At 47.2% G+C, this 10,802-nt stretch overlaps 1 protein-coding gene across 1 annotated transcript in view; it reads right to left on the bottom strand.

Moving 5' to 3' along the window:
- Window positions 1-2,961, bottom strand: part of PDCL3 (phosducin like 3) — a 15,255-nt gene extending 12,294 nt beyond the window's left edge. Inside the window, exon 1 of the mRNA XM_003909034.3 lies at window positions 2,586-2,961. Within this exon, the coding sequence (XP_003909083.2) occupies window positions 2,586-2,591 (6 nt within the window). The 5' untranslated portion in view covers window positions 2,592-2,961. The remainder of the gene's footprint in view (window positions 1-2,585) is intronic.
- Between the last annotated feature and the right edge of the window lie 7,841 nt (window positions 2,962-10,802).

A 10,802-nucleotide genomic window follows, 5' to 3' on the forward strand; every position in this document is an offset into this window, starting at 1 on the left:
CACGAGGTCAGGAGATCCAGACCATCCTGGCTAACACGGTGAAACCCCGTCTCTACTAAAAATACAAAAAAACTAGCCGGGCGAGGTGGCGGGCGCCTGTAGTCCCAGCTGCTCGGGAGGCTGAGGCAGGAGAATGGCGTGAACCCGGGAGGCGGAGCTTGCAGTGAGCTGAGATCCGGCCACTGTACTCCAGCCTGGGTGACAGAGCGAGACTTCGTCTCAAAAAAAAAAAAAAACAAAAAAAAACAAAAAAACTAGCTGGGCGTGGTGGCAGGCGCCAGTAGTCCCAGCTACTCGGGAGGCTGAGGCAGGAGGATGGCATGAACCCGGCAGGCGGAGTTTGCAGTGTGCCGAGATCACGCCACCACACTCCAGCCTGGGAGACAGAGCTAGACTCCGTCTCAAAATAATAATAATAATCATCATTATCATCATCTTCCAGGCTGGGATCAGTGGCTCACGCCTGTAATCCCAGCTCTTCGGGAGGCCAAGGCAGGCAGAACATCTGAGGTCAGGAATTAAAGACCAGACTGGCCAATATAGTGAAACCCCATCTCCACCAAAAACACAAAAATTAGCCAGGTACGCGCCCGTAATCATGAAAATCTTCCAGGCAGAGCGGCCTGTGGCATGCGTAGGGCCCAAAAGCAAAGAGACTGTGACATTTTGAGGATCTCAGGCTGCAGATGAGGCTTGGCTGACAACTCTCTAACGGCCAAACCTGAGAGGAAAAGCTGAGACTTCTCAGAGTAGCTCATAAAATGCGGGGCACTCTTCTAAGCCCTTTTTCCTGTACCTTGTCACCAAATCTTCACAAGCCTAGGAGAGGCACGACATTTAGAGGCACTGCCGTGCTAGAACGGCTGGCCAAATCAGCCAGGATCAAATTCACCAAGAATCAATGTCACAAAGACTGATGTAAAAGTGTCTCTTGGATCCAGAACCCAGCTGCCCAAGCACCGGTTTGCATGGTGCAGCAAGAACACTGCTAATGGAGCTCAGGCTTGCTTTGGAATATGAAATCAGGAGCACTGTGAAAAGGGCACTGGGATAACTGGCCTCCAACCCCAACCCTGTGTGACAATTCTGAGATATATCAAAAGAAAAAATGAGGCCCGGCGCGGTGGCTCACGCCTGTAATCCCAGCACTTTGGGAGGCCGAGGCGGGCGGATCTCGTCAGGAAATCGAGACAATCCTGGCTAACACGGTGAAACCCCGTCTCTACTAAAAATACAAAAAATTAACCAGGTGTGGTGGCGGGCGCCTGTAGTCCCAGCTACTCGGGAGGCTGAGGCAGGAGAATGGCGTGAACCCCAGGAGACGGAGCTTGTAGTGAGCTGAGATCGCGCAACTGCACTCCAGCCTGGGCCACAGAGTGAGACTCCATCTCAAAAAAAAAAAAAAAAAGAGCAGAATCCTTTCTACTGGGTGGTCAGGGAAGGCCTCAAGGAACCTGAAGGACAGGGGATGCAAAGGAGACCAGGGCAGCCCTCAAGCTCCCACTTCACCATTTAGAGTGTCTAGGCCAGTCGAGGTGGCTCATCCTGTAATCCCAGCTCTTTGGAAGGCTGAGGCTGGGCAACACAGGGAGACCCCATCTGTACAAAAAATTAGCCCAGAGTGGTGGGTGCACGCCTGTGGACCCAGCTACTTCGGAGGCTGACAAGGGAGGATGGCTTAGCCCCGGGAGGTCGAGGTTGCAGTGAGCTGTAACAGTGCCACTGCATTCCAATCTGGGCAACACAGCAAGACCCGGTCTCAAAAAAAAAAAAAAAAAAAGAAAGAAAGTAAGTAAGCGGCTCCTGGCAGATACGCCCTCCCCTCCAGACCCTAATGCCTCCCTCCCCAGCAAAACCCGCACCATCTCCTCTCCATCTGCCACTGAGCAGAGATGAGAATTTCTGACCACAGCGGGATCCTTGGACAGTGATAAAATTTAGTTGGCATAGATTTCTGCCCACAATGGTGCCCATTTCCATGGTGTTTTCATTCATTCTCTTTAGGCTTTAACCAAATTCCGCTAGTAAATTGCAGCTACAGAAAAATAATTTTACCTATTTTAATTAAAAAAAAAAAAAACGAAACAGAGGGACCCTCGCGAGGGGTGGGGTCTGGAACCCGAGCGGTCAGATAGGGAGCGCGCCCCAACTGGACCCCAGGGCCCGGGGGAAGAGGGTGTAACTAAGCCCTGAGCAATGGCTGCGCCGCTGCTTTACGTGGGGGAACCCTGGGCCGGACCCGCCGCTTCCTCTGCCCAGGTGTGCCTTAGAGGAGTTCAGCAGAGGAGGTAACTTTTGTCAGGCGGGATCCCGCAAGACCTTCACAAGCCCGGGTGGGGAGAGACCTGGAGGAGATGAGGTTTGGGGGACCGGGCACAGAGAAGCCGGGAAGCCCAGGCCGCGGGTCCTGGTGGGACCACGCCCGCCCTCCCGCACTGCGCCTGCGCGGGGCCTGGACGCGCCGGGCCTCCCTCGTGCCTGCAGCGCCGGAGTTTCCCACAGGGCGGGCGTCCACCGCCGGCCGGATCCCAATGAGACAAACGAACGGGCCGCAGCCCCCAAACCCGAGCCCCGTCCCAGCTCACCTGCATCTTGTCTCCAGTTGCTCAAGCCAGCTGTGCCGCGGCGCGCCCACCACAGCTCCCTTTTGTGCACGCGCACAGCGCCGTCACGCCTCTTCGCCCAGCCCTGCCTCCGCCCCGCCCAGGGACGAGCTGAGGGGAGTAAGGGCGGAAGCAACGGCTTTGAGTCTGCGCCCGCTCTTGAAGGAGCCGGCACTGAAGCTATTCGCATGCGCGAGGTAGGGTCTGCCCACTGTCCCGCCTGGAGTGCACTTGACCTGGTGCTAATTCTGGTGGCTGCCTTATTAGGGCTGGTCTTCAGCCGAGGAGGGGTGGGGCTGGGTGGAGGAGGAGCCCTGGGCCGTGTGCCTTTTCCAGCTGCCTGCCCAAACCTGTAAAGGCGTCTTCCTCTGACTAGCCTAGCAAGTCAGAAATAGAAAATTGCCTCTAGGCCGGGCGCGGTGGCACACGCCTGTAATCCCACGCCGAGGCGGGCGGATCACTTGAGGTCAGGAGTTCGAGACCAGCCTGGCCAACATGGTGACGCCCCGTTTCTACGAAAAATACCAAAATATTAGTCGGGCGTGGTGGCGGTTGCCTGTAATCCCAGCTACTCGGGCGGCTGAGGCAGGAGAATTGCTTGAACGCGGGAGGCGAAGGTTGCAGTGAGCTGAGATGGCTCCACTGCACTCCAGCCTGGGTGACAGAGCGAGACTCCGTCTCAAATTAATTAATTAATTAATTAATTAATTAATTAAAATGATGCAGGGTCTTCTGGAATTCGCCCACGAGCACTTCAGTATTGGGAAAGGAAACTCATTAATAAGACATTGAGAGCCTACTGTGTACCAGGCACTATTCTAGGCTCCGCAGATGCAGCAGTGAGCAAAACACTAAAAGGTGAAAGTCATCTGCCGTGCCTGAGTATCAGGAGACCCATGTATGCAGGCACACAGGCACTGAGCAAAAAGCAGTAATCTGGCTTGTAAAATGCAGGTATTGGGCTCCAGAGCTTCTGCCTAGGCACACTCCGAGTTTCAGAGAGCAATGTTCCTACCTGGTATGGAAGGAAGCATCTTGCACACGTGGGCTAACTTGCTGCCTCCTGGCAACTAAGCGGACACAGATAGTAGAGACCCAGACACCTGTGAGATAGGTGCAGGGCTTCCAACTGTGGCTATGCATTAGAGTCACCTGGAAGCCCTCAAAAACTACGACTGTCTTGGGGCTCCATCCCCAGACAAATTAAATCGTTGGAAATGAGGCCTGGCACAGATATTTTCTTAAAGATCCTCAGGTGATGCTAAAGTGCACAATCGTTGATATAGAGTGAATCAAATGATTGCTTGAGAGCAAGTTTGTATTTAATTTATAAGGATCCTTAAGATTTTTCTAACTCATTTCAACTGAATTACAGGCCCTTTTAGGGATTTGTTTATTAATGTATCTGGCAGCACAATGTTTGTTGATGAATTTTCCTTGGGTCTCACCACCAAAATCAGGACTCGGACTAACTTTGAGTTTGATCCTGTGCTTCTTGCTCAGTCCTGCACAGCTATAGAGCGAGTGGTGTTTTGTCCTTTCCTCATCCCCAGCCTTTGCTCTTCCCTGAGGCCTGTTTTCCAGGACTCAACTATTCCACAGTTGCTTTTCCCCACATGATCCGGTCGGAGGCATTCCAACCGAAGCGACTCCATCTTGAATAGGGGATGGGGAAAATGAGACTGAGACCTACTGGGCTGTATTCCCAGAAGGTTACACATGCTTAGTCACAGAATATTTACACTTAAGAGAAAAAATTAATAATGTTTACCAAACAGACCTAACACTTAACAGACCCAGGAAATGTCCTGGTGTCCTGAAAGATTTCTTTCTTTCTTTTGAGATGGAGTTTCACTCTCATTGCCCAAGTTGGAGTGCAATGGTGCCATCTCAGCTCATTGCAATTTCCACTTCCTGGGTTCAAGTGATTCTCCTGCCTCAGCCTCCTGAATAGCTGGGATTACAGGTGTGCACCACCACGCCTGGCTAATTTTTTTTTTTTTTGCATTTGTAGTAGAGACGGGGTTTCCCTATGTTAGCCAGGCTGGTCTCGAACTCCTGACCTCAGGTGATCCACCTGCCTTGGCATCCCAAAGTGCTGGGATTAAAGGCATGAGCCACCACACCTGGCTTTGTTTTGTTTTGTTTTTTTTTGAGAGAGTCTCACTTTGTTGCCCACCCTGGAATGCAAAATGGTGAGATCTCAGCTCACTGCAGCCTCCACCTCCTGGGTTCAAGTGATTCTCCTGCCTCAGCTTCCCAAGTACCTGGGATTACAGGTGTGCACCACCATGCTGGGTTAATTTTTGTATTTTTAGTAGAGACAGGGTTTCGCCATTTTGGTCAGGCTGGTCTCCAACTCCTGAGCTCCGCCTCCCAAAGTGCTGGGATTACAGGCATGAGCCAGAATGCTGGGATTACAGGCGTAAACCAGAGTGATGGGATTACAGGCGTGAGCTACCACACCCGGCCAAGAACAAAAGTATTCTTAAAAGTTTTGTTTTGGCCGGGCGCGGTGGCTCAAGCTTGTAATCCCAGCACTTTGGGAGGCCGAGACGGGCGGATCACGAGGTCAGGAGATCGAGACCATCCTGGCTAACACGGTGAAACCCCGTCTCTACTAAAAAATACAAAAAAAAACCTAGCCTGGCGAGGTGGCGGGCGCCTGTAGTCCCAGCTACTCCGGAGGCTGAGGCAGGAGAATGGCGGGAACCCGGGAGGCGGAGCTTGCAGTGAGCTGAGATCTGGCCACAGCACTCCAGCCTGGGCGACAGAGCCAGACTCCGTCTCAAAAAAAAAAAAAAAAAAAAAAGTTTTGTTTTAACAATAATATAGATTACTGGGAAAGGCAGTAGTTATTAAACCTGGCTCAATAGTCCTATAGATGGTTGTTTTTGGATAAACATAGACATTGACCCTTCTGCTGTTAAAGCTTGAAACTTGTATCTGTTTTATCTGAGTTTCTTCCTCAGGAAAGGACCTTCAGGCCTCTCAGAAAAATTATCAAAGAACTGAAATTCAACAGATCACCAGCACCAGATGCCTCCTTGCCCCTCCCTCCTCTGGTTTTCTTACACAGTGTTGCATTTCTTCCCTGCTATATAAACCCCTAGTTTTAGTCAGGGAAATGGGTTCGAGACTGACCTCCTGTCTCCTCTCATTGTCTCCTGGGCTGCAGTACCCAATTAAAGGCCTCTTCCTTGGCAATACTTGTCATCTCAGTGATTGGCTTTTGTTGTGGCCAGCAGCAGGACCTAGACCTAACTCCTGGTGTTTTGGTAACAGTCACACAAAGTCCTTTGTCACAAGCCTCGGTAGTACAGCACGTGTGCCCATGATTTTCGCTGTTATATCTACACAAGCATTTACCTAAGGTGGATGCATTCCTCCTCTTGCTTTCCAGAATGCCCTTGTCTGTCTATGGAGTACCCGTTCTTTCATTCCTTTACTTTCTTAATAAGCTTGCTTTCACTTTACTCTGTGAACTTGTCCCAAATTCTTTCTTGCCAGAGATCCAAGAGCCTTCTCCTGGGGTCTGGGTTGGGACCCTCTTTCTGCTAACGTTAAATCCCTCTCCAGGGATTAACAAACCAAACGCCCACACCCTACTGCCCTATCAGCAGTTTGAAAGGTGTCCCTCTTACTTTTTTTTTTTTTTTTTTTTTGAGGCGTCTCGCTCTGTTACCCAGGCTGGAGTGCAGTGGGGCGATCTCGGCTCACTGCAAGCTCCGCCTCCCGGGTTCCCGCCATTCTTCTGCCTCAGCCTCCCGAGTAGCTGGGACTACAGGCGCCCGCCACCACGCCCGGCTAATTTTTTTGTATTTTTAGTAGAGACGGGGTTTCACCGTGTTAGCCAGGATGGTCTCAATCTCTGACCTCGTGATCCACCCGCCTCAGCCTCCCAAAGTGCTGGGATTACAGGCGTGAGCCACCGCGCCCGGCCCCATCCCTCTTACTTTTGTCAAAATTATTCTTTTGTTATTCTTTCCACCTGTGCACCAAATCCTCTCACCTTCCTCAGGGACTTCTTCCATCTTTCCATCCTTCTTGGCTGTGGAGAAAATAATTACAGCTTATGAGAACAGATTAGAGACATAAGAATTAGAAAAAATAAACTATTTCTATTTGTGGATGATATAGCATACCTGGAAAACTCAGGGGAACCGAGTCTTAAATTCATACTAACAATATGAGAATTCAGTAAAGGAGCAGGATATAAAATCAACATAAAAATGGTCTTCATCCGTGTTTACAATAACAAACTACAAGATATAATGGATTCCAATTACAATAACAACAGAAAAGGAAAAGCTCTTGGAAATAAAGAAGTAGGCAAAACCTGCATGAATTAAATTGAAAAACTTTTCTGAAGTTACAAAAGTAGACCAGAACAAATGGACAAACATCCTTTATTTTTGGATAGTATGACTCAACATCATAGAGATGTCAATTTTCTCCAAGTCAATATGTAAAATTTAACACAATGTCACAAATCCAACAAATTATTTTTTGAGGCTAGGCAGCTTGACTCCAAAGTTTTTATCAAGAATAGCACAAGGCAGGAGGGAGAGCTAGCCCTACTAAACCTTAAAACAATGTGGTGTTAGTACATAAATAGACAAAGAGATCAAGAGAGCAGCATAGCAAGTTCAAAACAAGTCCAGAAATAGAGCCTAGTACATATAAACATTAGTGTATGCTTAGATGAGGTGACATCTCAATCTGCTGGGATGGACTTTAAATAAATGGTGTTGGGACAATTGGATAACCATTTGGAAATAGATAAAATTAGATACATACTTCACAGTGTATATCAGAATAAAAAGTAAAAACTAAAAGTACTAGGAGAACACATGGCATAATAAAAATGGAAAAAAACTTTGATTACTCAAAGTCTAAAAGAAATCAAATTAAAACAATGATAGATTCTACTACTTAGTTTTTTGTATAGGAATAATGTATATAAGCATGCTGCCTTTTGTGTAAAATAAAAGGTGAAATAAAATACATTTATGTCGACCGGGCATGGTGGCTCACGCCTGTAATACCAATACTTTGGGAGGCCAAGGAGGCTGGATCACATGAGGTCAGGAGTTCAAGACCAGCCTGACCAACATGGTGAAACCCTGTCTCTACTAAAAATACAAAAAATTAGCCTGGCGTGGTGGCACATGCCTGTAATCCCAGCTACTGGGGAGGCTGAGGCAGGAGAATGAGGTGAACCCGGGAGGCGGAGCTCGCAGTGAGCTGAGATTGCACCTCTAGGAAAAGAAACAAAATGAAAATACAGTACAGCTTTTGATTTTAAGAGCAGTTTACTCTTTTGGCTTTTGTAGCTTTCATAAGGAGTGGTTCACCAACCTTGGTGTACGTAAAAATTACTTAGTGTTAAAAATGTAGATTCCAAGTCTTTTTCCCAGAGTTTCTCATTCTGCAGGTTGCTGGGGTACAGCCCAGCAACTGCCTCTTGGATATCTATTTCAGGTAATTCAGGTATTGGTGGTCTTTAGACCACATTATGTTTAATACTACTTCAGTGTTTCACTGGAATTCTATTTGATCTTTTAAAAATAGTCAAGACTATCATAAGCATTTTTCATGTCATTATATAACGTCAAGTAGAAAAAAGCAGGTATAAGTAGGAGATGTGATACAGTATTACTACAACACCTAAAACAGTCTCTCCTTCAAATGAAATCAGTATACAAAACATCACCTCACTGTGTCAAGATTTGTGGTGGACGATCATGGACCCATTTGTCCTCCTTCCCTATTTCCAACCAGCAGAACTGTACTAGGGGACTGCCATGGCAGTCTCACCTCCCCATGTACCCTTTCCCCACGACAGCCATTATTCCCCCTGGCAGCCATTATTCTACTTTCTGTCTCTGTAGATTTGCCTATCCTGTGTAAAATGGAATCATACATATGTGGCTTTTTGTATCTGGCTTCTTTGATTTAAAATCATGTTTTGAGGTTCACTCATGTTGCAGCATGTTTCAGTACTTCATTTCTTTTTATAGCCAAATGACATTCCATTGTCTGGATAGACCATGTTTTGCTTATCCATTTGTCAGCTGATGGGCATTTTGGCTGTTATGAATAATGCTGCTATGAACATTCACGTAAAAGTTTGTGTGTGAGGCCAGGCATGGTGGCTCACGTCTGTAATCCCAGCACTTTGGGAGGCCGAGGCAGGTGGATCACCTGAGGTCTGGAGTTCGAGACCAGCCTGGCCAACACAGTGAAAGCCTGTTTTACTAAAAATACAAAAATTAGCTGGGCGTGGTGGCTGGTGCCAAGATCGCCCCACTGCACTCCAGCCTGGGCGACAGAGCGAGACTCCATCTCAAAAAAAAAAAAAAAAGTTTTTGTGTGAATACATGTTTTTAATTATTTTGGGTATATGCCTAGAAGTGGAATTGTTGGGTCATATGGTAATTCTGTGTAACTTTTTGAGGAGTGAAGGGGTGGCATACCCCTCCACACCTGTGGGCGTTTCTCGTTAGGTGGAATGAGAGACTTGAGAAAAGAAATGAGACACAGAGACAAAGTATAGAGAAGGAAAAAGTGGGCCCAGGGGACCAGCGCTCAGCATACAGAGGACCCACGCCGGCACCGGTCTCTGAGTTCCCTTAGTATTTATTGATAATTATCTTTACCATCTTAAAGAAAAGGAAGTGGCAGGATAATAGGATCATTGTGGGGAGAAAGTCAACAGTAAGACGTATGAATAAAGATCTCTGTGACATTAATAAGTTTAAGGAAAAGTGCTGTGCGTTGATATACATATGTAAACATCTCCATAAACCTTTTTAGTGCATAAAGAGCAGCCTTGCGCTAGCAAGTCCCACCTTCAGCCCTAAGGCGGTTTTCTCCTTTCTCAGTAAACAGAACATACAATCGGGTTTTATACCGAGATGTTCCATTGCCCAGGGACTGACAGGAGACAGGTGCTTTTCTCTATCTCAACCGCCAACAACCGCCAAGAGGCCTTCTTTCCTCTTGTACTAGTCCTCCTCAGTACAGACCCTTCATGGGTGTCAGGCTCGGGGACGATCAGGTCTTTCCCTTCCCACGAGGCCATATTTCAGACTATCACATGGGGAGAAACCTTGGACAATACCTAGCTTTCCTAGGCAGAGGTCCCTGCGACCTTTGGCAGTGTACGTGTCCCTGGGTACTTGAGATTAAGAAAATGGTGATGACTTTTAACCAGCAAGCTGCCTTCAGGCACTTGTTTAATAAAGCACACCCTGCACAGCCCAAAATCCGTTAAACCTTGAGTCACCACAGCACATGTCTCTTGCAAGGACAAGGTTGGGGGTAGGGTCACAGATTAACAGCATCTCAAATACAGAACAAAATGGAGTCTCTTATGTCTACTTCTTTCTATACAGACACAGTAGCAGTCTGATCTTTCTTTCTTTTCCCCACAGAGGAGTTTTGTTTCCTAAATCTGATGCCCCATTTTACATTCCCATCAACATTGTATCAGGGTTTCAATTTCTCCACGTCTGTGTCAGTACTGGTTACTGTCCATCTTTTTGAGTATAGCTGTCCTGGTGGGTGGGAAGTGGCATTTCATTATAGTTTTGATTTGCATTTCCTCACTGAATAATGATGCTGAGCATCTTTTCATGTGCTCAGTGGCCATATGAATGTCTTTTTTTAGAATAATGTCTTTTGCAATCTTTTGCCCATTTTAACATTGAGTTATTTGACTTTTCATATTGAATTATAAGAGTTTTGAGCCTAGGCAAGGAGCGGTGGCTCATGCCTGTAATCCCAGCACCTTTGGGAGGCCGAGGCAGGCAGATCACGAGGTCAGGAGTTCGAGACCAACCTGGCCAACATAGTGAAAACCCATCTCTATTAAAAATACAAAAAAATTAGCCAGGCATGGTGGCAGGTGCCTGTAATCCCAGCTACTTGGGAGGCTGAGACACATGCAAAAGAATAAAGTTGGATTCCTGCCTCATACAGTATACAAAAACTAACTTAAAACAGATCACAATCCTAAAAGTAAGAGCTAAAGCTATAAAACTCTTAGAAGAAAATGTAGGTGTAAATATTTATGACCTTGGGTTAGGTAAGAGTTTCCTAGATATGATATTGAATGCGCAAGCAACAACAACAACAAAATTAGGTAAACTGCGGCCATACCACCCTGAATGTGCCCGATCTCATCCAAAATTA

This window comes from Papio anubis, chromosome 14, assembly GCF_008728515.1.
Source record: "Papio anubis isolate 15944 chromosome 14, Panubis1.0, whole genome shotgun sequence".
NCBI lineage: Eukaryota > Metazoa > Chordata > Mammalia > Primates > Cercopithecidae > Papio > Papio anubis.